A 24,138-nucleotide genomic window follows, 5' to 3' on the forward strand; every position below is an offset into this window, starting at 1 on the left:
AAGAGAGTAGAACCAGCAGAGAAGGATAAAGAAGGTGAGAATAGATGAACCAACAAGATGTAACTCCCTCGGCACCTTACAGAAACAATGTGAAAGGCTCTGTGAAGTTTTCAAGTGAGTTACAATCAAATAGAATTACGCACATGATATGTATGAAACATTATTTTTATTCAAATTCAAAGCTTCAAAGCTAATACTCACGACAGAAGAAACAGGGATTGTATGAAAAAAGGCAGACACTCACGGCCTTCATGTCGAGAACAGGCGGCTCCACAAAGCGAGAACCGAGGTTGTTAACAATGAAGGAGGTGACACACAAGGAGACACGGTCCTGACGCAGTGAACGCACTATCAGCATCTTCTGCAGCTCATTACAGTTATCTTCCCAATCACCTAGAAGGAAAGAAACAGCGGAGGGTAAAACCAAGGAATTCCGGGCTGAAGTAGGGCAGTTTGGAAACAACAAGGGAAAATGTATGATTAGCATGATGTGAATTATTAAAGGAGCTGAGTAATAAAGAAGTGAAAAGGGTAGTGAACAAAGGATATAAGGAGGTAGAAGGCTGAAAGAAATGTATGATAGAAATATACTTCAGCAGCCCTGAACGGGGCCAATTCATACTGAGCAAAACAAATCTCATTTCTATTAATGAAATAGAGCAAAAAAAGATACACACAAACACCCACACATGCAAACCCAAGCACACTCTTACTCTCTTCTATCTCTGTTCAGTGTACCAACCATTAATAATAATGAATAATCCTCAGTTGTCAGAAATCACTGGGGTATAACATACTGTACACAAAGCAAACAGAGAAAGCATTTAAAGGCACTAATACATTTTCTATTGCTACCCTCATTCTTTAGCAAAACCCTGAAACGTGTCAATGCACAGCAGCATGAACAGTCTGCCTTTCTCACACACCAGTGTCAGCCGAGTACGCTTTGACTTCATTGTTCCTAGTAGGAAGAATTTTCTTGAGTAACAAAGTAGCAACGAAAAAAAAAAGAAAGCTCCCACAACACATGCAGACCTGGCAGTGTGGAATTCTCTGGCTCAGCACTGGTGAACCAAAGGTTCCAGTCTCTGGGGTACTGTTCAAACGTGGCCATGATGCCATGGAAGTTGGGCAGCTTATCCAGCTCTGTGATGTTGTCCCAGCTGGAGTCTACCAGCCAACTGGCGCAGGGGTTATCCATCTGATCCTCCTTATCAAGCACCTAGAAGCACACTCATCAATTAATCAGTCGTCAAAGTATCCTTCCATCAGTGCATCAATAAATAGAACCACAAACACATCAATCATATAGCACCAGGCATGTCCCAGGAATATTTAAAAAAATCACTGGCGAAGAAAGGTAGTTATAAAAAAACATCCTTATGGCAATGGAAATCTTATCAACAGTGGAATGTCTTTTGGGGCATAATTGTTCCAAGCCTTTGAATATAGGGTGTGTCCTGTTGGATAATATCAAATTAAATAAGATAACAAGGTGTTTGAGTATGTTGTGTCTCTTCTTACGAGTCCTCCTCGGAGGAAGAAGCTGTACTCATCCATGTTGAGTTTGCCAGCCACCTCCAGGATTTTGGCACACATCTGGAAGCTGAAGAGCAGCTTGTGGACCTCAAACAGACCGCGACAAGTGTACCTGAAAAGGATAACACACTTAGAGATAGCTAAAGTAATGCAGCACATAGTCTCGGTTTCTGATTGATCATATCAGAAATGTTAGTTCCAAAGAGTTAACTGATAAGTTATGACATAAATGTCTTTATCAAGGACACAAATCCTTGCTACTGTAACGTTAAGGGCTATGATGCTACGGTGTTTCTGACTACACAGTTGTGGCTCTCAAGGACAAGCAGGTTGTGTGTACTAATTGGAGGGTTAGCAGTTGAATCTTTGGCTCATCCTCTCCAAACGTCAAAGTGTCCTTGAGCAAGACACTGAACCCCAATTTGCCTCTCTTAATGTGTCCTTGCTTACCTGTATACTGCATATGTGTGGTAGTCATTGAGGTTGGTAATCCTTTCCTCCAGCTTGTGGCTGCGCTTACTCTTTTCTATGCTGTGGTTGAATAGGGTAATGTAGGCATCCAGTGAGAACTGGTACATTGGGTCAATGCGGCCCATGTCGTTTAAGATGAAGAAGAGAATGGAGGCTCGCTGGGCACATGGGCGATAGGCCTGTTAAGAGAGAGCACTATAAGTAAACGTGAATGCTAATTTTATCTTGACAATGGTCCAAAACCCTAAAGCTATTCAATTTATCAAAACACTTGTATCACCCTCTGCCCCGATCCCTCCATCCCTACACCTGACCTCTCTAGCAGAGTCGATCTTGATCTCGGTTTGCTCACTGCTCTCCAGCTGCTCTGAAACCTCAGTGGAAGTAACTTTGGATGTCTGCAGGGTGTTCACCAGCTGCACATCGTCCAGCAGTGAGCCAGTCGCCTCATTCAGCAGCCTAGTGGAGTAGACAGACACACACACACAACATTAAAAAAAACTATATGCATGAGTACAACAAAACACTGCCCCATTGCATGACAGATGAAGAAAAACATTTGCAAATACAAACACATAAGGGTTCACTGTCATGTAATTCAGTCATGTAACCCCTGAATTTAATCTGATTTAACAAACAAGATGTTTTACAAAACATGGACTGCTGTAGTATAAAGATGAGCTGTGATGATGAGCAATTGCTGTGTTACTACGTTCAGGTAACTTCACTATACAGTGGCTTACTTAGTGCTAAAGGACTAATAAGTGACTAACAATAGTTGATAGGGTAGAGATAGGCCTAAGGCTGCAGCTATCGAATATTTTTGTAATCAAGTATTCTACCGATTATTCCATCGATTAATCGAGTAATCGGATTAAAAAAATATTATGATTTTGCGTAAAATTGATCATAATTTGCTTTATTTTACAAAAAAATATGTCTGGGGTAGGCCTATTTGATGTTTGGGTTTTCCCGATGTAGTGGTGTGCATCCGCAAAAACCGTCCGTGCAGAAAAACAAAAACATTTTTGTAATCAAGTAACTCGAGTTACTCAAGTAATTGTTTCAGCCCTAGCTAGGTCGTTGCTAATATGTAAAACTAGTTGTGACAGCAGAGGTAATCTTATAGTTGTAGACTATTAGTTACTAAGATTAGTAAAATAATGTTCTAATAGTTGGGGGCAATAATAAATCTTAACTTCAATACATTCAACTACTGATTCCTAGGAAGACTGGTCTTTTTACTATCACTACTGCTTCTCGAAACGTGCTTACCATTACTAGGACGACAACAAACATAACTACTGTTATTGTTACTAGCTAAACAACCTAAGGATCTCATCCTCCAGCTCCTGCAGGCTTCTCTTGCCAGACGCAATGCTGATCACCAAAGAGTCCTTCTGTTCCTCTAGCTCGGGGCGCTCCTTACGCACCACAATTCCCAGTAGTTGGGCTTCCAGACCCTGCACATACACACATAATCCCGTACACAAACAGACAGTTTAAGGCAGCTTAAAAGTTTATATCCTCAAAGTGGATGTGCACACAAATGAGGATACCCAAATATATAGAGAAGTACACAACAGTTAAATAAAGCCAAAACCAACACACACACACACACACACACACACACACACACACACACACACACACACACACACACACACACACACACACACACACACACACACACACACACACACACACACACACACACACACACACACACACACACACACACACACACACACACACACACACACACGCTCAGACCTGCTCTTTGACAGCGAAGTTGACTATGGTGGTCTTTGTAGAAATCTCTGGTGTGTAGTGGGGGTTAGACAGCTTGGTGGTGATGTAGAAACGAAACTCTGGGCTGTACTCCAGCTCCTTATCACCCAGCTTCAACAGCAATCTGCCGCCTGGAAAAAACATACACAAATATATGACTTTAAAACTTTAAAAAACTTAAAAAGCTGGTATTTAAAATGTCTACTTGGTGTATATGTGTGTCTGACCTATCCGTGTAAGGGACTTGTTAAGAATTGGGTTGAGAGAAGGGTCCAACTCCTCCTGGACATTCTGCAGCAAAACAGGATTCCCAAATTGGATGGCGTTTTCCAGCACCCGCAGGTAGTCTGGCATTTGAAAGTCTATTACTTTCAGGCCCTATATGTGGACACATACACAAAAGAGGACTTAATTATGTATACTCTTTATCTAGTGTCATTAAAGGACAAAGGTCTCTTTTGTAAGAGAGGCCCGAGTACAGGTGGAGAACAGAGACACACAACAAAACATATCTGTCACACAATCTCACTCTAAAGACGTTCCAAATTATTCATCTAATGAGATGAGGCTTTCAATGTCATTTGAAGTTTATTCCATTTATGTTGTGCAAATAACTGGAAGCAGTCTTCCTTATTTTATTATGAATGAGGTATAAAGTTAGGCAGTCCTGAATTTGTGTCTGATGAGCTGCAGTTTGAAAGTGATTGTCTGATGCAGCTTTTACTGCAGACATTTATAAACAAAACTGACATAAAAATGTCTCTTCTTGTTGCTAGAGATGACCAGCCTACTTTTTATGCAAACAGTCTTCTTCCTGATGACAGAGGTTCATATTCAGAGAAGAGGGAGTGTGAGAGCAGGCAATATTTTTTTTGTTGCTCGTTTCCTGTTCGTACAGGCAACTTGTACAGGTACAGTACAATTGCATCAAGCAATTATAAGGTGTAATGAGCCGTGTAAGATTTTTACATGGTGCACAGAGCACAGAGCAGAGTGGAGGTCCACTGAAAGTTAAGTTGAACTTATATCTTCCTCTTAAATGTCCCCAAGAAAATGCTGTGAGTGTCCTATGCAGACATCCAAATATCCGAGATTGACCCACAAATCTCTCTCATCTCTCCAACAGCAAAGAAACGATAGCATTGGCTGAGTGAAGACTTACTCTCTTCATCTCCATATTCTTGATCCACTTCAGAGATTGGCCTTGAGGGTCCACCATCAGTGGCCACCTTGAAAGAAGGGAGAGATAAAACAAGTCAACTTGTATGAAACATGTTTTGTACAGTGAACACAACCAAATCCAAATCCAAGTAAAACAAATTTCAAAAGCATTTTAAATTAGTATAATGATAAACCCTTTAACAACGCATTGTGTCTACATGTGCTGACCGGTTTCCACGGGTGACGATAGTGCCATTCTCAGTAGAGAATGCGTCAGAGGGCAAGCCCTGAATGTTCCAGTCCCTCACTGCTGTAGGCTTGGACATAAAAGTGGCAAAACTGAACCCTGGTGTGCATGGGATCGACAAGTCCCGTACCTGAGGGAGTGAGGTAAAACACAGGGTTTGTTAGAAATAAAGACGTACATTATAAACTGAAATTTCAGTTTAACATTTTAAGAGGACACTTCATTACTTGCTAATAACTGTAGAGGGAGAACACAAGTATAGGGCAAGCTTTTCACTTAACTAGTGTGTGTTTGGGTGTGTATGTGTGTGTGTGTGTGTGTGCGCGCCTCACCTCCTTCATCCATAGAGCAAGCAGTTCGTCTCTATAGTTGGAAAGGAAGGGTCCCATGTAGGAGAGGAAAGACGCTGCTAATAAACAGTCTCCCACCAGGTATCCCATGTTTTCTTCAAGACCCTGAAGCACACACACCCTGATTACATAGGTACACCTGTGCAGATGTGTGAGTTTTTATTTATCATTATTATTTTTTGGTGTGTGTGTGTGTGTGTGTGTGTGTGTGTGTGTGTGTGTGCTTGTGTATGGCCTACAGCAACTCTCTCCTCCCAGCGGACCCTCTCCCCAGCCAGTCCAGTCACCAGTTTGTCAGCTCGGTCCAGTTTCACCTCCATCTCAGCTGATTTATTCCTCAGGCTCTCCTTCATGGCCAGCTTCTCACCGAGTTGCTTTTTCAGCTGCTCTAGCTTCTCCCCCACCTTCCCACACACAAGCACAGTAATTATATTCAATTATTATATTGGTCTTGCCATATGTAAATTGGACTTTCTATAATGCTACTGTTTCCCTTGTATGTGATGCTCTGGGCTCCATACCTCTCGTAGTTTGTTCTGGGCTGCGGCCAGTGCAGCTTGTTTCTCTGCTAACTGGGACGTGGCAGCGTTCAGTTGGGCCCGTTTTGGCTCCACCACCCTGTAGATACGCCCATAAACCTAGAGGAACAGTGTGGACATCCATGGATTTAGTTTCCCCATGTTCATTTCCATGTATATTCATTTAACAAATAGGTCTCATTGTTTTTTGATTTCTCCTTTTCAAATGCTTTCTGCTGCTGCTATGCAGTAATGGACTTTATGCATACAGTCTATTGTGGGTGCAGCAATTAATCAGCAGAACATTGGCATTCACTGATTGCCGTGGCCGAAGTTTATGTGTTGTTTCTTTCTGGTCCGACTCGGCCAACTCCGCTAGCATATGCTGCAAATGCAGCTTCGTAGAAGAGGCAGCTGACGGGCATAACAGTAGCATAACATATGGAAACAATGGGTTCTGTGCGCACAAGTGGTTTGTGTACAGGGAGAGAAAATGTCGGCCATGTGGGAGCATTACACCGTGTCGGACAAAGATAAGCAGCATAAACTGCCTCCTGCAAGACTCTTTGAGTTTGAGATTCTTTTGAAGCAGTTTCATGTGGAAGGATATATTAAAGAAATTTTTTCTCAATTAAAGAGAATGTAATGAAGGGATGATGACTTTAAAACAGTTCAGTTATTTTTTATAATGAAGATTTCTTCGTTTTCCCGTCACAAAAGGAGGAATAAATTGCAACAAAAATGTAGTGACGTAATTGGCTGGCAGCCCATTAGCCTTATATCTGTAAGCATATGTGAGTGTCTGTGTGCTGCTATTACCTCCATGGCTCTGACCCACATGCAGAGGGACTTGGCAGCCAGCGATACTTTGCCAATGATCTCTGGCTGGAAGTCAACCTGTCGGCAGTACTGGCCGATCTTCTTCAAAACACGGTCCGATATGTTGTCCTTGTCAAAGTTAACTAACGTCTTGATGAAGTTGGACTCACCTGCCAGAAACATTTCAAGGTCAGAAAACCTCAGAAAAGCATAGCAATCAAAAAAATGTGTATAATAATTTAAAGAACTTCCCATTGGGGATGAATAAAGTATAATTGATTGATTGATTGATTAATATTTGCCCACTATGGCTCTCAGTTAAACTTTATGAATTTCCTTCACCTTCATCTGTTTTCATGACACCTCTGCAGTTTTGTGATCAGCAAAGGGGTAACGCAGTACAGCCTGAAAAGGATTTTTTTTCACTTGTGCTCTGCAAAAAGGCTGAGAGTCAACCCATATATAAGCATTACCAAAAAAAAAAGTGCTGGAATCCACTTTGTAAAGTTAAAACAGAAAAGTATACATACTGCCACATGTAAATGGAGTTCTGATCAAGATGAAAAGGGGAAGGAGTTTTTGTTTTTGTTAAAAACTGGCTCTTTAAAAAAAGGACCTCAGAACTGCTTCCTTGCAAGTCCATTTTGGTGCCACTACCATATGTACCATCAAAATTACAGTTATGCATCCAAGTGAGTGACAAAAATGATAGGCTTAAACCACACATGTCACATTCTGCAATATTATTAAAATCAATTTCTTACTTTGTTTTCATTTTCACTTTTTAAAACAAACATATAAACTGAGTTCTCAATAGAAAACTTAATGATAATTTGAAACAATTTTCATGACGGCAGAAACTAGAAAATCCATGACACCCTTCCTACCTTTACATTCTTTTTTTAATCTTTATTTTACCAGGCAAAAATTGCTTGAGATCACATGACATATTTTTAGAGCAAGGCCTGGCAAGTGTAACTGCTCACAATCTGAACTTGTCTGATTTGGCCCTATCCAATTTTGTAGCACATTTAGTTTCTTTGCCAAACGCTGCCTTCATCCATAAATTCTGCACTGTTTCTGTCTCTCACCCAGCTGTCTCTTGGCCTCAGCCCAGGTGGGCTCTTTGCCCAGAAGGGTCATGACAGCCGTCATCACTGTCTCCACCAGTGTTGGGGGGCGGCCATATGACTTGATCTCTGTCATGTCCTTCTTATTCAGAGACTCCAGAGCCTGGGTGCACACAAAGGAAGGGAAAGAGAGTGTGTGGATGTAAGAAGGCACGGCACTTCCCATTTAATTCAAATTTAGACAGACAGAAAGCACACACTCAAATGACAATGTGTTTACATTAGTGCAGAAGAGAAGCAGAGCAGTCACATATACTGAAAGATCAGGGATCATTACCCACTTAATACCAAGGAAATAATTGAACCAGTCATAATAATGAACAGTAGAGATTTCCAACACAGAGAGGGACTGTTCGGATTAAAACAAAAAGAGCTCTACCTTCATGGCCTCTTCCAGTGCAGGCAGGGCCTCGTCCAGATCTCTCTGTGCATTCTCAGCCATGGCTTTACACTGTAACTCCTCTGCCCCGATTTTCTCACTGTTTGCACTCACAGTCTTAACACAAACACACACCAATGTGTCATTGACTTTTATGTGGTTCTTCCCTATTAGCCATCTCCACATCTTTCCAAACATAGATTGCTTATTTAAACTGTTTTAATCCAATAGAATGAGTGGGTAAATCAGTGAATGTGAGCCATGTAAATGCCTTAATCAAATTATCCCTTTTTTCGCACTAATTGTGTGTGTGATTGTAAACATATTTGTGATGCTTACCTTCTGCTGCTGGTCAGCTTCTCGCGTCTGCTGTACAATGACAGCCAGGTACTCATCACACTGTTTCTGGAACTCGGCCACCTGCTTCTTGGCCTCCTCAAGCTCTACAGACATGGCCTCCACCTTCTCCCGTGTGTCGCTAATCTTGAAAAGGCCATTACGCAGCTTGCTCACCTGTTCCCCCAATTCACTGCGTTTCTCTGCCAACAGCCTGGGCGAAGACACAAACACAAACACACACACACACACACACACACACACACACACACACACACACACACACACACACACACACACACACACACACACACACACACACACACACACACACACACACACACACACACACACACACACACACACACACACACACACACACACAAACACACAAACACAATCAGATGATTGACAAAGTGATTATGACAGAGAGTCATTTGATGAAAGACACAGCCATTCATCCACGGGTACTGTAAGTGCATAACTTCCATACTAGAATTAACCAGGTACCTGACTGTTGTGGTCTGTTTATACACCCAAATGTAAGTATACTTAAGTTTAGATGAATGTGCTCACACAAAAGATTTAAAGATAGCGTGAAACTAGAAGAAAAGAGAAGCAATACTTAGTGAAGGAAAGTTTGAAGGTGCCTACTTCTTGTATCCAGACACCAGCTCCAGGTAGTTGGTGGGTGTCACATAATTATGTCTCCTCAGCTCTAACTTCATCCTTTGGGAGATCTGTGCAACCGACTGGTGTGTGGTCACAAAGATACTGGCAACCTTTGTCTGGATCTACAACAGCATGGAGCATAGCAAGCACTCAGACAAGAGGAATGCAATGTGAGGAGTCAAATGATTTATCATTTACTCATTGATGTGTCACAGCAGGGTTCAGTGCAGTTTACAAAGTTATAGATTTTTGTTTTCTAAACTAGTAACCTTTTCACAAGAGTTTCTATTCAGTACTACCAAACATTTAACGAAACCTTGCTCTATAATAATATGGAAACAACTGTTTAAATTATTTTAATTGAGGGACACTGAACAGTGATATTTAGTGAAACCAATCCTCTAGAAAATGTTTTGAAAATGAGGTCTGGTTTTGTACAGCAAATTAAATTTGAGGTAGACAAGGTCAAACATAGCCTCATGAGACCCACCTCATCTCGCAAACTCCATTTTATTTTACTCGCAGATCATTCTGGTCACGTGCGACAGAGAAAATTTGGAGAAGTTTGCCAAGCGAACGAACAAATCAGCGTTGGTTTCGAGGCGGGGTTAAGTGCGATGCAATGCATGTAAATCTGACCTGATATAGTAGACACATTTTCAGACCCTAAATCTGTTAGCCGCTTACTAACGCTTTTTTCTTTTGGATCCTTCAGTTGGAATATGAACCGGGCACCTGTAGTTGTGCCTTTTATTCGTAAATTTGCTGTACACAAACGGCAAATATCTGTTACCGTCATGTTGTTTAATTTCTGAGCTTTGCCTTGATACTGTTAGTTTGTCATACGCTTTGTTGATCTGATTGGTTGATTTGTCCTGATAGACAGATGGTTTCTCCAATCAGCAACTGGTATTCTTGCAAAAGATCTCCAAATGAGAGTTCCCAGATGGATATGCTGAGTAAATGCAAATAATGCGAATTGATCCATCTGGTGGAGTCAGGTTAGGTCAAATAGCCATCTTCTCCACTCTATCTCTCCCATCAAGGCTGACAATATAGTCACATGAAGTTGAATTTGCAGATGGTGGGAGCAGATTCATGTGCGCACCAATTTACCAGTGTAAAATTGTGTGTTTATGCGTGTGTCCGTGTATGGCTCACCCCCTCCAAGGAGCCCAGCTCCAGTCCATCCAAGTACCTCTCAGCTACCTCCAGCAGAGCATCTTTGGGCCACTCACAGAACCAGTCGATGGTGGTGCAGTTGACGAGCGCTGGGTACTGGAGGATGCGGTTCCTGTTGGCAAATAGCCATTTATGAATTTTATTCTGATATAATTTGTTGATATAATGATCCCCATTACAGCCCTGTGGACACAGACAGAGTCTGCAAACTAGTGCAGGCCCATTTGGCAGTTGGTTGATGATGATGAACTGGGGTGCATCTCTATGATGATGATGAAGCCATTATGCATCCTGGATATGCTTCTAAGTCAATCAAGCTAAAGCTGTTTTTTGCTCTAAAAGGATGTATTTGCAGATGGGTACATTAAATGGGGTGCATGTGATTGGTACATTAAAATAGACACTACTAGACCTACTGTACAGTGTGTGGGAGTCAGTGAGTTTAGCTGGTGTAGGAGGACTCTCTGAGCTCTGACAATGTGATATGGATACTTCCAGCAGCTAATGGTCAGAGGGCCAGGATGCCTTGTCACCGAGAGAATAGTGATTAGCTCTGGGTAATGGTGCCTGCCAGTCCAATTAGTGGCATTCTGTGTGACCAGTACCCTATGCCACTAATTACAACCGGGCAATCAATGCTTGAGGGAGGAGAGGTGGTTTTGTGAGAAGAAATGTGTGTGAATGTGTGTGACAAGGGACAGAGAATATGAAAATGTGTGTCCATCTGTGTGAATACTAGAGTATGTCTGTGCAAGACAGCTCACATTATCCACACTGTTTGTACATACAGCAAGCCTCAGGTCCTTGCTACGAAATCACCAAGTTAGCTCACTTACTGTCCCTGTGTGTGGGTGTATGTGTGTGTGTGTGTGTGTGTGTCTGAGAGTCTGTGAAACTTAGACAGAAAGAGTACAGACCAGATTTTCTCTCTTTCATTACGCACACAAATACACACTTAGTTATTCCTTAAAGAAGATTGCTACTTGTTTATTTAAGTTTAAAAATCATGTTAAAAATATATTTCAAATAAAAAGCCTGCTTAAGCCTGGCAGGGAGTCTACTTACTTTTTAGCTGATAATGACTGTGATGTGAATTTCCATATATTGACGTGTGGACAACAAGAGCAAACAGGACTCTCGAAGAGAGGGGAAAATGAGGAGGGAGGAACATATTGTGCACCAGGACATATTATAGGACAAAGTGTGCTGCCAAAAATAAAATCCCAATCTACCTGAAGGGCTCTCCCACTGGGCTCATACAGAGGGCTATGTGCAGGTTGTTCCTGACTCGCTCTATCAGGTAGCTGAACAAGGACTCGGGAGTCTCCACCACATTGTCTTTCCTGGCACACTCTGACAGAGCATTGCACACCTAGAGGAAGAATGACAACAATTCCATGTTACTGTATGAAAACCTGCAGTATGTGAGTTATATACATATTGTGTTGGAGGCTTTATGTTAGGTTTCAATACTAATATGCAAGACAGAGAAATAGTAAGGAAAATCCAAACTTTAAGTTAAAACAAAATGCCACTAATGCTGCTTTGACCATAAAAGATTTTCTTTGCCTAGCAAAGAAAATAACTCCCTTGACCAAGGATAATGTCTAAGCTGGTGTTTTGATGGAGCCAATGCACTCCACGTAGTTTTAACCAATCCTCTGTAGTTAGTGGGTAAAACCCCAGCCTAGATCATTTTCTTTACTACCTTCGGTTTGAAATCAAGTTCATTTAAACCACATATAAAATGCATTATGCAAGCATACAAATAGACAGATAAGCAGACAGGCCAATACAGACCTCAACAAACTCGTCCTGCTTGTAGAGGTTAGGCACCTCTCCAGAGCTCAGGATATTATTGATGTCCTCCAGGAAGGATTCGTCTACAATCTGGGTGTCATTGAACAGGAAGACTGTGGGCTTATTGTCCACACCAGTCAACCGATACAGCTTTTTGATGTCTGGAAGAAAGGACAGAAACATCACCTAGATGTAACGCTGATGACTGAAGATGGGATGAGAGGAAGTGACTGTACAAGGGCAGAGTCATTCATCAACAATATAATTCAGGTAAATCAATCCAAAGACAAAATGTATCAAGCTTTACATTGAATTTTAAAAAATATGAGTCCATGGCTGCTCTTATGTTGTTTCATTTTCATCTGTGATTTCAATTTGTACCTGAAACCAACTTTCTTGGAGCTATCATTGATGATAAATTAAATTGGAAAGCACACATAAATGATCCCATATCCAAAATATCAAAATCCATTGCAACTCTCTATGAAGCCCATTGGTTTTTGGCACAAATTTGAAATTCAGGGACTTAGTTGATTGCATTACTAAACAAACCATGTACAAAGAAAAAAATAAACTCCTTCCTCAACATATCCAGAATCTGTTTTAAAAGAAGGCATCCAGGTATAACCTGAGAAGACCACTGTTATTTGAGAAACTACTGCAAAAAATCACTGTCTTTCTGTAGAGGAGTTAACATCTGGAATAACTGTCCTGAAAATATTAAATGATGTTGTACTCTAGTCAGCTTTAAAATACTTTATAAGAACGACATAATTTCTCATTACAGTATGGGAAATGAAGTTTAATGTTTTTGTACTATTTTGGGTTATGCACTGTGCTCTATTCTGATTTTGTTGTGATCAGAAATTTAAATGTATTGATTAGTTTCAAATGTCTGTGATCTGTGTTTTAAGGTAAAAGGGGTAGGGGTGTATAAGCCTTGGCTTCAACCTACACCCTTTCGGTTATATAAGCTATATACAGAAATAAATAAATACATTAATTAATTAATTTATTTAATTTCCAGACAGTGGGGATGCAATTATGCGTTCCCTTTCTCAAACATGTGTATGCAATAGCAGTGTGTTTGAACTCACCTTCTCTAAACTCCTGTTTCCTGTACTGCTTGGTGACTTCCACCTGGAATACCTGGTATTCACAGATGGAGGCGGCCATCTTAGACAAGCTCTGTCTACCAGAGCCCCCAACACCAACCAGCAGCATGTTGCCCCTGGGCTGACTGATAACACGTACTACACGGGTTACTGTGGAGGGGAAAAAATGTTATACACACATGATTCATTTTAACAAAAATCCTTTACTTTCAATATTCTTATAAATGCGTGTGGCTTGTACAACTAACAAGGGTTTCTTACAAATACTAATAATTATACTACAGAAATGTGATTTTTATTTCAACTACTTTAATAGTGTGCAGTCTGTTTTAATATTGACAGAGCTCTATGGAGCTTCAGTGTGTCTGGAAATTCCCAGCACACATGAACAAATCAACGATGCATAAAAGCTACCGGAGAAGTGTTGATCCATGTTGTTTCTATAGTAATGTAGTGCTATTGATTTGCAGTGGCGTGTGGTTAAGTGGCAGATTGAAAGCAGTGTGTAGAGAGCAGAGCCTGGTGCTGAGAGGCCTTCTCTTTCTCAACTACAGGACAGCTTTTAGCTGCGCCTCATGCTGTGTTTTTCAAAGGAGCTTCAAACTGGGCATGAATCATAAAACTGGCAAACAATCAACACTTCAGACTACAGCAGATGAGGACCTCTTCTATTGATTGCGGTAATGCACTGGATTGACTGGACAGAATTGACTGTGGGTTGATGTATCAGGGGAATTCTCTGCATGGCATGTATATTTAAACATGAATGAGTGTGTGTGTGCAGATGTGTGTGTGGTGTTCCTTAGACGCACTGTGTTGGATGGCATCTCGGAAGAGCACCAGGCTCATGGGCACTAGGCCAGGTGTCAGGTTGTAGTCCTCCAGCTGGGTTTCCATGAACGTCTTGAGACTCTTCATGTCCAGCAGGTCCTCATACACACAAGACTCACTCAGGAAATCACCTGACACACACATACACATACACACACACACACACACACACACACACACACAGACACACACACACAAACACACACACACACACACACACACACACACACACACACACACACACACACACACACACACACACACACACACACACACACACACACACACACACACACACACACACACACAGAAATAAACACAAGGTAATCATATCTCTATAGCTGTAGCCATTAGTCTTAATTTCCCAATGCTTAAACCACTGTCCATTACCAAGCCATTATCTGTATATTTTAACACTACTGCTGTACATAGGTGTGACATTGACATTGTTGTCTATATGTGTGTGCGTGCGTGTGTGTGTGTGTGTGTGTGTGTGTGTGTGTGTGTGTGTGTACAGTAATACATGTACCAAATATTGGCGGTTGTTTGTTTGGGCAGATGCTGTGAAACGTGAGGTCAAAGAGTGAGCCCAGTTTTTCCCCAAGCAAACCAACAAAGGCTTCCATGTCACTGTGATCTACAAGCCGGTCTGAGAAAACCCTGGAACAACAAACAACAAAACATAGACAACAAATATCATCCAGTAGATACACAACAAAAGCACCTGTGTGTTTTGGCTAATGTAAAATAGAAAACTATTCACAGCTGGATAGCTTCAATACTGTAAAGAACAATGGTGCCATCATAATGAAGCTAGAACTGTCACAAACTGTGAGAAGGAAAAAGATTTGGTGAAAATGTGTCTTTGGTTACCTGAAGCACTCATGGATCCACAGTCTAGTGATGTTGTTTTTGGTATCATGGAAGTCTGGGTGAGCTCTTAGCAGACCTTGAAATACCTAGATTGGGTGGAACAGGAAAAAAGTCAAAGTTGTGTCATCTAACATTTCAACATGCAGATTATGTATTTTGACAAAAATCGCATAGCTAAACATGTTAAGTTTAATCTCAGTTAATTTCAAGTATGTTAACATTGTCAGTGTAACTAGTAATCCAGAATTAGCAATGTGAGGCGTTAAGTGGCCCACACTTAAAGATTTTCCAAATCTTAACAGATGTTGAAAATGTAAGAAATGCCGCACAAAACAATATGTGATGATACAATATAACCGTTTGGTTTCATACTGTGTAACAATTTGGCCAAATTAGCACACCACACACACAGATTCCATTCAAGAACAATCTGAAATCTTGCTTGGTCAGACATGACTTTACAATCAACAAATGTTTTTGCTTGCCTGCGTCCAGACCAGGATCCGCCCACCTTAAGTTAACCTTACATGTGAATGGGGTGTAACTAGTTGACAATTCTGTCTGATATGAGGCAAAGGTTTTGCACTACTTGCCATTACCAATAATGAAAACGGGAACTATAATTTGACAGTACGTTTTTAGTTTGCTATCATTCTTTCCCACATGACTGTGTCCTCAGCGTTCACAGTTCAAAACAGGATATCAGAACGTAAATATTGAACATGTTTAATATTTGCGTGCAGCCAGGAGGGCCTCTAAGCAGAACAAGGGATGTAAAAACATTCTTCACGTGCCTCATACAACAGGAAAACCTGGCAAGATAATCTAGAACCATCAAAAAAATCTGAATTTTGACGACCAGTGTCGGTAGGGGGGGCGGAGAATTGGGCCCAAAATCAGCTAGGTTCTCCTGTAGTGTGTGGTCGGCTTAACTGCTACTCTAGTTGTATTTTCTTGAAAGCACTGTATGTATGCATGCATGCGTGTGTGTGTATGTGTGTGTGTGTGTGTGTGTGTGTGTGTGTGTGTGTGTGTGTGTGTGTGTGTGTGTGTGTGTGTGTGTGTGTGTGTGTGTGTGTGTGTGTGTGTGTTTGTGTTGTGGGTACAAGTCTTGATTGGTCTTGATTTACTAATTTCTATGTATTGTTGTGTACCTTGGAGATATCTCTGAGGTTGAAGAGGTAGTGGATCTTGGCTGGAGTGGGAAGAAAACGAGCTGCAACACCATAATACAGTTCTAAGGTGGCCTGAGTCAGGATTTCTCCAATTGGCTTCACCTCCTCCTTAAACTCCTGTAACTTTTGGTCGATCATGGTACTGTAGATCCGCCTGATCTGGGACTCCTGAGCGCAGAACACACAGGTCTGGGCAAGTCTGGTACATCTTGTAAATGATACAGCCATGCCAATAAAACACACATATTTCAAAGTGGTACTGGTCGAGAGGAAGAGAACAGAGTAGGAATTTTCAAAGGGGTTGCGATAATTCAATTTCATGTCGTCCATACATTCAAGATTCAAGGCAACTCAAGTATTTACAGGTGTTTACTTCCTGAATGATAAATGGCTCCAGTGAGTTTCAAAAGCAAATGCATGTTCTCTTGTGGAAACACGAGCAGGATGAAGAGAGGAGTCAAGAGATACACTACAAAAAAGTGCTGGAAAACAAAGACATAGCACGAAGGGTTGAAAGAAGCACAACAACAGAGATGAAAGACTGCAGAATAATTTAAAAAGACTGAAAGAGACAAGAGGTGAGCTGGAGTGGGAGTAAGCAATCAGTTGGCAGAGCAAGGAAGGTATAAAAGCCAAATGAAACAAACAGAGAGGATAGGAGAGGAGAGGAGAGGAGAGGAGAGGAGAGGAGAGGAGAGGAGATGAGAGGAGAGCTAAATAGACAGCAGGACTCACATTGGGGAAGGTCATATTGATGAGATTGAATCGACTCTGTAAACGGCCAGAGATGTGAGTCCTCCCTCCACCAGGGGGCCCCATAGATGCCAGCAGGAACATGTCCTAAAAGTTCAGATACACACACACAAACACAACAGAAAACAACAGAGTTTAATGGCCTCTAAGTAACATACATCTCTGAAATAAACACATTACACATGTTAAGGTCTTGTCCCATTAAGAAGTTATGTTAAGGAGGCCCTACGATGATAATAATCTTAATCTCAGACACACCTAAAAACAGACCTCACCCCTGCCCCCATTAAAATTCCACTTCTCACCTTGACAAACTTTAGGGTCTGTTTCTGGCGATCATACCAGAAGCTATAGTCGATCCAGAGGCGCAGCAGTTCCAGCGGCGGCTGGGAGCCAAAGAGGTCATGGGCTGGCATGTTGAGGTCGTCCAGGAACCACAGCAGACGCTTCCCACCTGCTGGCACAAACACGCCCTTGGTTCTCTTCTCTATGCGGCTCTCTGCGATGGCCTGGATGTTATTAGAGGTGGTCTGGACAGTGATGAGAAAGAGGCAGAGATACAGAGAGTATGAAATGGTTCAGTATGTTTCATTGGGTATATTTCTGTATGTTAAATAACGAAAACCATGTGCCGATAAAATTCCGCAACAAAAGCAGCACTGAAAAAAAACGTGTTAAACCGTTAATTGGGAAAAATGTGTTTGAGTGTGAATGTGTGTAAAATTAGTTTGGCGAGTACAAACAGTTTGTGAGATATTGGTGTAAAAATGTAGTCTTATAAATGCAACAATAAACTGTGCACTGAATTGCATAAATGCAAAACATGCATTTTAGTGACATCCACATATGTGTAGCTTGAGTAAATGCACTTGCTTAGAAATTAATGACATTGGGGAACATAAGGAAAGAAAAAGAAAATCTCTAGTGCAAACCACAAACTGAGAAAATGTGAAAGATGGGGAACAGTCAATCACTCAGCCAAATCACCCAAATGTTTACAAATAAGTTAAAATGGCAGGAAATTACACGGACGTAGAAGAGAGAGAAGGGAAAAATGGAGTGAAGAGAGCTGCCAGATTGGTGGTGGTGATGATGATGATGATGATGATGATGATGGTGAAAGTGTGTGTGTGTGTGTGTGTGTGTGTGTGTTTTGTGAGTGCCTCCATCATCCATGGCTCTCTAACATCCCTTCATCACGTCATCCACACTGCACTTTTACTCTAATTATAGTGAAGCTGAGATGGAGGCTATTCAAAGCCATGATGTGGTGGGATGGAGGCAGATGCAATCACACACATAAATATGCACATCCAACACCTGTAACTCAATCACTTCTATGTGACGAGCGAGGGCGGCTTGTTCAAAGTTATATTTAGGTGACGGATGACGGGTGTGTGCATATGTGTATGAGTTGTGTAGCATCTGTAGATTGTACTCTGTTACAGCATGTGTGTTGCAGTCCAGTGGACAAGCAGGATATTCAAAATATAAACTTGTATTGTGATAGTTATATTCCATCTTTGCCTTAAAGGACACCAAGCAAAGGGATAGGAATGTCTGGCAGAGGAGGACAAACTTGAACTATTCCTACTATAATCTAAAGCTTCATGGAAAGACACGTGGGCAGACACATGCAAATAGACCCAATTAAACAACTAAATCTGAAAGACATGCATTTATCTTTTTTTTTTTAACTAAAACTTAAGTCAGATGCTAACGATATTCTCTAACCCTGCTTAATGTGTTAATCATAAACTGGAACTTAACATCACCCAAAATTACCTTTCATGGCATAAACAGACACACACTGACCAATGCAAAGGCACCAACCTGTGAGGACATGTTGGTAGTGAGGGCAGTCCACTTTTTATCCAAGCCCTGCAGGATGCTCTGGGCCACTGAGGTTTTACCAGTGCTCACTGGCCCAGTGAGCAGCACTGGGTACTGACCCAACACTAGAGCCTTAACCAGGAAGTTGTAGCGAACTGTGTCCACTGTAGGAACCATAATCTTATAGAATGGAGCACTGCAGTAGGGAGGGATATCAAATGTATTATAGGTGTTAGTGGTTAGTTCTTTTTAGTTCAACACAGATTTATCCAGGTAAAACCCATAGAGATATATGCGTACAACAGAGGATGTCAGATACCTGTACATTAGTCCACCTGATTACTTACTTGGCACTGAAACGCCAGCCCTTGGGCAGCTTATCTTCAAAAGAAGCCCAGGCTTTGTTCTTGGTGTCCACATAGTACTCATACACCGTGTCCTGAAAGAGTTCACATTAAACATTCAGAGAATGTTGGTGCTGTTGGAGAGTATTGTCTTGTTATAGTTGTGCCTTAAACATGCTTAAATCAATAAAACCAAGCCTTGCTAATTGGTGCAATCACTGTGGAAAAACAGATTATTGTGTTTTTCTTAGGATACAATTTGGGGAAAAATGGGACTAGCTTTTTAAACCCTCACTATCATTGCAAGTAACATTTTCAATATCAATTGTTGTTGTTGAGATGTTGGCCTTCAGGGCTTTCTGCCAGAAATCTTTGTAAGTCTTGGCAACAAACGCACATGGTTTAGGTTTAAATCAACACATTCTGGAAGAAAGCCCTGAAGGCCATCTTCTCCTATATGCAGATAAATAACTACAAACTTCTCTGTGCTCATCTATGCACAGAATACAAAACATTTTTTTTTTTTACAAACATAATGTATCCACATCAATTCAAACCTGCAGTTAAGCAAACAGATTAGTTTAGAGAGAGAGAGTGCCTGACTTTGTAGGTCATACGGTGTCTAAATAAATATTATGCTCTTCAGAGGACCTTGATGGGGAAGGTGCCCTCCATCTCTCGTAGGAAGTTGTCTATCCTCTTGCGTCCATCCTCGTCAACAGAGGCACAGATGGACCAGATAAGGCTGAAGATGAACCAGAGCTCCACTATCCTTCCCAAGTTTTCTGTGTCTGAAGTATTCACCTGGAGGAAAGGGAGAAATGTCATTGCTTTACACACTGGGGATGCGATTATGAGATTATGTCTGCCTCACAGTTTTGGGATTTGCTTACTAAATGTTTTACCCTTATTTCAGTCACAAGTCTAAGTCAGTTCCACTAAATGTAACTGAGGTTCAACTTATAAGGTGTCATACCCCATTTCTGGATGTAGCCAGGGAGTCATAGAGGCGGCAGAGAGAGGTTACTCCATTAAGCTCAGTGATGGGAATCAGCTCCTTGCAGTTTTTCTTCTTAAAGTTCAGTGCACTCTCTATATATTTCTCAAACAAACACTTCAAATGGGTCACTTCAGCCTGTGGAGAAAGAGATTAATAAATAGAGATGGAATGGAACGGATGCAAGAAAATACAGGAATTCAATGGGTGTCATTCATGACGGATTTCTTGTGTTCCTCTGTTCCTATGTTAGTGTGAGTCATTATGAGTGAATGCATTGTACCTTAGGTCGCTTGTCCAGCCAGGACTGAACAAAAGGCTTCCATCCCAGATCAGAGTAATCATTGTAAACCATCCCACAGCGAGACACTGTAGCTGGAGAGGCCATTGCCAGGTTCTCCACCTCAAACAGCAGAGACACCTACGGAAAAAATTATTTACAAACAGTTGTTCTGTTGTGATTGTTTTACTGTACACGATGTATCTGATACCCGTATTAGATATCGGCTCTGATATTGACTAATTAGCTGGATCGGATATCAGATGAATGAGGCCGACCCAGCATTTCGATCCAGTCATTTCTTTTGTATTAATATCATACACAGCAGGCTAATTAAGCCATTTGTTTGTTGGGTTTCAGGCAGCTGCTATATTTTATATTACATTTTAAAATATCTGTCTGCAGTGCACTTTACATGGAAATGTTATTTATTTACTTTTACTGTTAATGTACACTTTGTTATTTGTTAATAAATAGTATTAAGAACATTTATATCTTTGTTTATTTGTGACCTTTTTTTTTTAGCAAGGCTAAATGTTTATGTCAAGCCTGATGCCTTCACTCAGATGGCAAAGTCTACAGTTCATTCATTCAACAGTAGGAACGGTATCAGGTATCGGGTATCGGCCGATACACTCAGCCCAGGTATCATAATATATGAACATTTTTTTCATTCTGTTTTATGTTTTAAGTTTTTTAATTCTAGTCTGGGACCATATATCAGACAGACAGCCGGATAGATAGATAGACAGACAGGCGGATAGAAAGATAGACTGACGGATAGACAGACAGACAGACAGACAGATAGATAGATAGATAGATAGATAGATAGATAGATATACAGATAGATAGATAGATAGATAGATAGATAGATAGATAGATATACAGATAGATAGATAGATAGATAGATAGATAGATAGATAGATAGATAGATAGATAGATATACAGATAGATAGATAGATAGATAGATAGATAGATAGATAGATAGACAGACAGATAGATAGATAGATAGATATACAGATAGATAGATAGATAGATAGATGGATAGATAGATAGATGGATAGATAGATAGATAGATCGATAGATAGATAGATAGATAGATAGATAGACAGACAGATAGATAGATAGATATACAGATAGATAGATAGATAGATAGATAGATAGATAGATAGATAGATAGATAGATAGATAGATAGATAGATAGATAGATAGATAGATAGATAGATAGATAGATAGATAGATAGATAGATAGATAGATAGATATTGCACATCTATTCTTATTGTCAGTATGTCTAAAAAGACAATTGTGTTTTTCAGCTCACTGGTTAGTAAGGTAATTTCATTTAAAGCCCCTTCCCTATTTTAATCATTTAAAGCACAGAAGCACAGCGCTGATTTGTTGGCTGTCACTTTGTTTCATCTCTAATGTGAGCCAGACTGTCAGCTAAATGGATCAAGCCACTTGGATGACTCGGCTCCATTTCAATTTGAAGCTATTAATCCTGTCTGGTCTTTGTGCTTCTGCCTTGTGGGATGTACAAGACAGAAACTTAAAACCTAGTTTGATTACTTTGGAGATTTTTTAGATGCTGTCTAGAACATAATCATTTTAGTAATAGCATATTCACTGCTTTCCATTTAGAAAGTAGTGCAAGTTAGTTAGTAAGTTCCCAGTTGTTGGTTTTTTAAGTATGTCTATATGTGTATAAGTCCACTGTAAGGCTAAACACAATGCTGCACATGCTTCTGCAAAAAATAATCACTTGTGTTCTCACCTGTTCAGGCATGGAGATTCTCTCTCCATTGATGAGCGTGAGCACCTTGTTGTCATCCATAACAGAGTTCATACTCTCTATCCACAGTGTGTCAACAGGCCCATCAAACACAATCCACTTCTCATCGGGTTTCTCATCTAAAGAATGCAGAGGTAAGGAAGTGGGACAGAAAAAACGAAGGGACGTATAAATATAGTGGCAATGTAACTGTAACTTATCTTTTAGACAGTAGGATAAACTTGTCTATTTGATGCTTACCATGTAACCCTTTTATTTAAATTTGTGATTAAAAAACAGTTAAATATTGATCACAAAAAGCCCAGGAAAGAGTTATCATGTACCACAGAACCCTGCAGCCATGCAACCCCACCTGAAGAAGTGTTTCGACAACATCAAAAGCCTGTGATTTGAAAAGGCAGGGAACATGAAAATGATCAGAAATTAATCCCAGGCTCATACACTCAGTGGCCAGTGCTGCACTACAACTGCAAAAGAGTCATTTAAGGCCATTTAGTTGAGATTAGATTAGTACACATATACATTTACATGAGCAGGGTTTCTTTAACTGAAGTTAATCGCTGAGACCAGATTCTCTCATATACTACTTAATGGGTATAACAGGACACAAATGCAGGCCATAAAGGTGTGTTTGTGTGTGTGTGTGTGTGTGTGTGTGTGTGTGTGTGTGTGTGTGTGTAAATTCCAAGGCAAAGAAACAGATAATATAAAACTATTTTCCCAGTAGCTTTACTACGACAGCGAAAAACCTCGCAAAAAAAGAATGAAACCTGCCATCCATCTGGACTGTTTGCTTGTTAATAATTTAAAAAGAGGGTTACAATGACAGCAAAGAGAGGCCTGAGGGTCTAGTGCCATAATGAAATCCCATATCGGTTGCTGTCATTCAGTAAACCTTAAGGAAGATGGGTCAGAAGGATATTCACAAAATATACAGCTTCTCTGTGATACAGTGATAGAAGAAGTAATAGTCTACATTAGGAAACAAAGACAATCTGTTCTATCTATAATGACGATTTTAAATGTGCTGTTTGAACTGCTTACAAAGTGAAAGGCTGTATTCTTAGCATAGTAACTTGCCAAATAAGATTTTTTTCCACATTACATTTTTCACTGATTAGTATTATGACTTTTAAGGCAAACTGAATTCCTTTTATTTATAAAGAATTGTGCATGGATAATTATTCATAATGTGATAATATAAAATGGGATTTCATGAGCTGGAGTTTAGTAAAAGGGATGGAATCATAAGTCATGAGTGTGTGTTCACTTATACTATATGTGTAATAAACAGCAATGTGTGTTTTAGTGTGAGCACCTGCGCAGGCTGATCTCATGAGAGAAGACAGCACTCCGTCAGTCCACTCGTTGGTGGAGAGGTCGTTTTCTCCATACAGCTCCCCCAGGCTCATTGCTTTGGGATTCAGAGGATACTCCTGTTGTACCACAGGGACCAAGGAATGAGAGAAAGGATGACACACAAATAGTAAGTTATAATGGCAGATCAGATTTGTCAGCTACAAAGTTTAAAATGATGAGAACGCATTAAAAAAACGTAACTTTTCATGGAACATGTGCACCATTGTGTAGATTTTGTGAGATGATTTAGGCGAGAAGTTCACAAAGGCATAAGGACATTTTAGTTACATTTGAACACTTTTACACAGAAACATATCCTTAAGTGAGGGGCTGTTACTTGTCACTGTTGATCGTAGCACAAAGTATTCAGTATATCTTTAGAGTGTGTAC

General features: G+C 40.5%; 1 protein-coding gene across 1 annotated transcript in view; it reads right to left on the minus strand.

The window, feature by feature from the left end:
• Positions 1–24,138, minus strand: part of dnah2 (dynein, axonemal, heavy chain 2) — a gene marked incomplete at both ends in the record, with an annotated part of 64,035 nt that overhangs the window by 11,524 nt on the left and 28,373 nt on the right. Inside the window, 35 exons of the mRNA XM_083936942.1 lie at positions 245–393; positions 1,036–1,222; positions 1,525–1,651; positions 1,990–2,189; positions 2,325–2,469; positions 3,340–3,473; positions 3,784–3,932; positions 4,029–4,179; positions 4,964–5,030; positions 5,191–5,339; positions 5,542–5,664; positions 5,799–5,963; positions 6,081–6,197; positions 6,897–7,066; positions 7,988–8,129; positions 8,406–8,522; positions 8,745–8,955; positions 9,396–9,535; positions 10,575–10,707; positions 11,828–11,967; positions 12,396–12,556; positions 13,493–13,660; positions 14,323–14,472; positions 14,871–15,001; positions 15,215–15,300; positions 16,369–16,557; positions 17,125–17,229; positions 17,448–17,672; positions 18,976–19,171; positions 19,323–19,414; positions 19,971–20,123; positions 20,296–20,454; positions 20,600–20,737; positions 22,372–22,508; positions 23,708–23,825. Coding sequence (XP_083793068.1) covers positions 245–393; positions 1,036–1,222; positions 1,525–1,651; positions 1,990–2,189; positions 2,325–2,469; positions 3,340–3,473; positions 3,784–3,932; positions 4,029–4,179; positions 4,964–5,030; positions 5,191–5,339; positions 5,542–5,664; positions 5,799–5,963; positions 6,081–6,197; positions 6,897–7,066; positions 7,988–8,129; positions 8,406–8,522; positions 8,745–8,955; positions 9,396–9,535; positions 10,575–10,707; positions 11,828–11,967; positions 12,396–12,556; positions 13,493–13,660; positions 14,323–14,472; positions 14,871–15,001; positions 15,215–15,300; positions 16,369–16,557; positions 17,125–17,229; positions 17,448–17,672; positions 18,976–19,171; positions 19,323–19,414; positions 19,971–20,123; positions 20,296–20,454; positions 20,600–20,737; positions 22,372–22,508; positions 23,708–23,825 — 5,124 coding nt within the window. The remainder of the gene's footprint in view (positions 1–244; positions 394–1,035; positions 1,223–1,524; positions 1,652–1,989; positions 2,190–2,324; positions 2,470–3,339; positions 3,474–3,783; positions 3,933–4,028; positions 4,180–4,963; positions 5,031–5,190; positions 5,340–5,541; positions 5,665–5,798; positions 5,964–6,080; positions 6,198–6,896; positions 7,067–7,987; positions 8,130–8,405; positions 8,523–8,744; positions 8,956–9,395; positions 9,536–10,574; positions 10,708–11,827; positions 11,968–12,395; positions 12,557–13,492; positions 13,661–14,322; positions 14,473–14,870; positions 15,002–15,214; positions 15,301–16,368; positions 16,558–17,124; positions 17,230–17,447; positions 17,673–18,975; positions 19,172–19,322; positions 19,415–19,970; positions 20,124–20,295; positions 20,455–20,599; positions 20,738–22,371; positions 22,509–23,707; positions 23,826–24,138) is intronic.

This window comes from Echiichthys vipera, assembly GCF_963691815.1.
Source record: "Echiichthys vipera genome assembly, chromosome: 22".
Lineage (NCBI taxonomy): Eukaryota > Metazoa > Chordata > Actinopteri > Perciformes > Trachinidae > Echiichthys > Echiichthys vipera.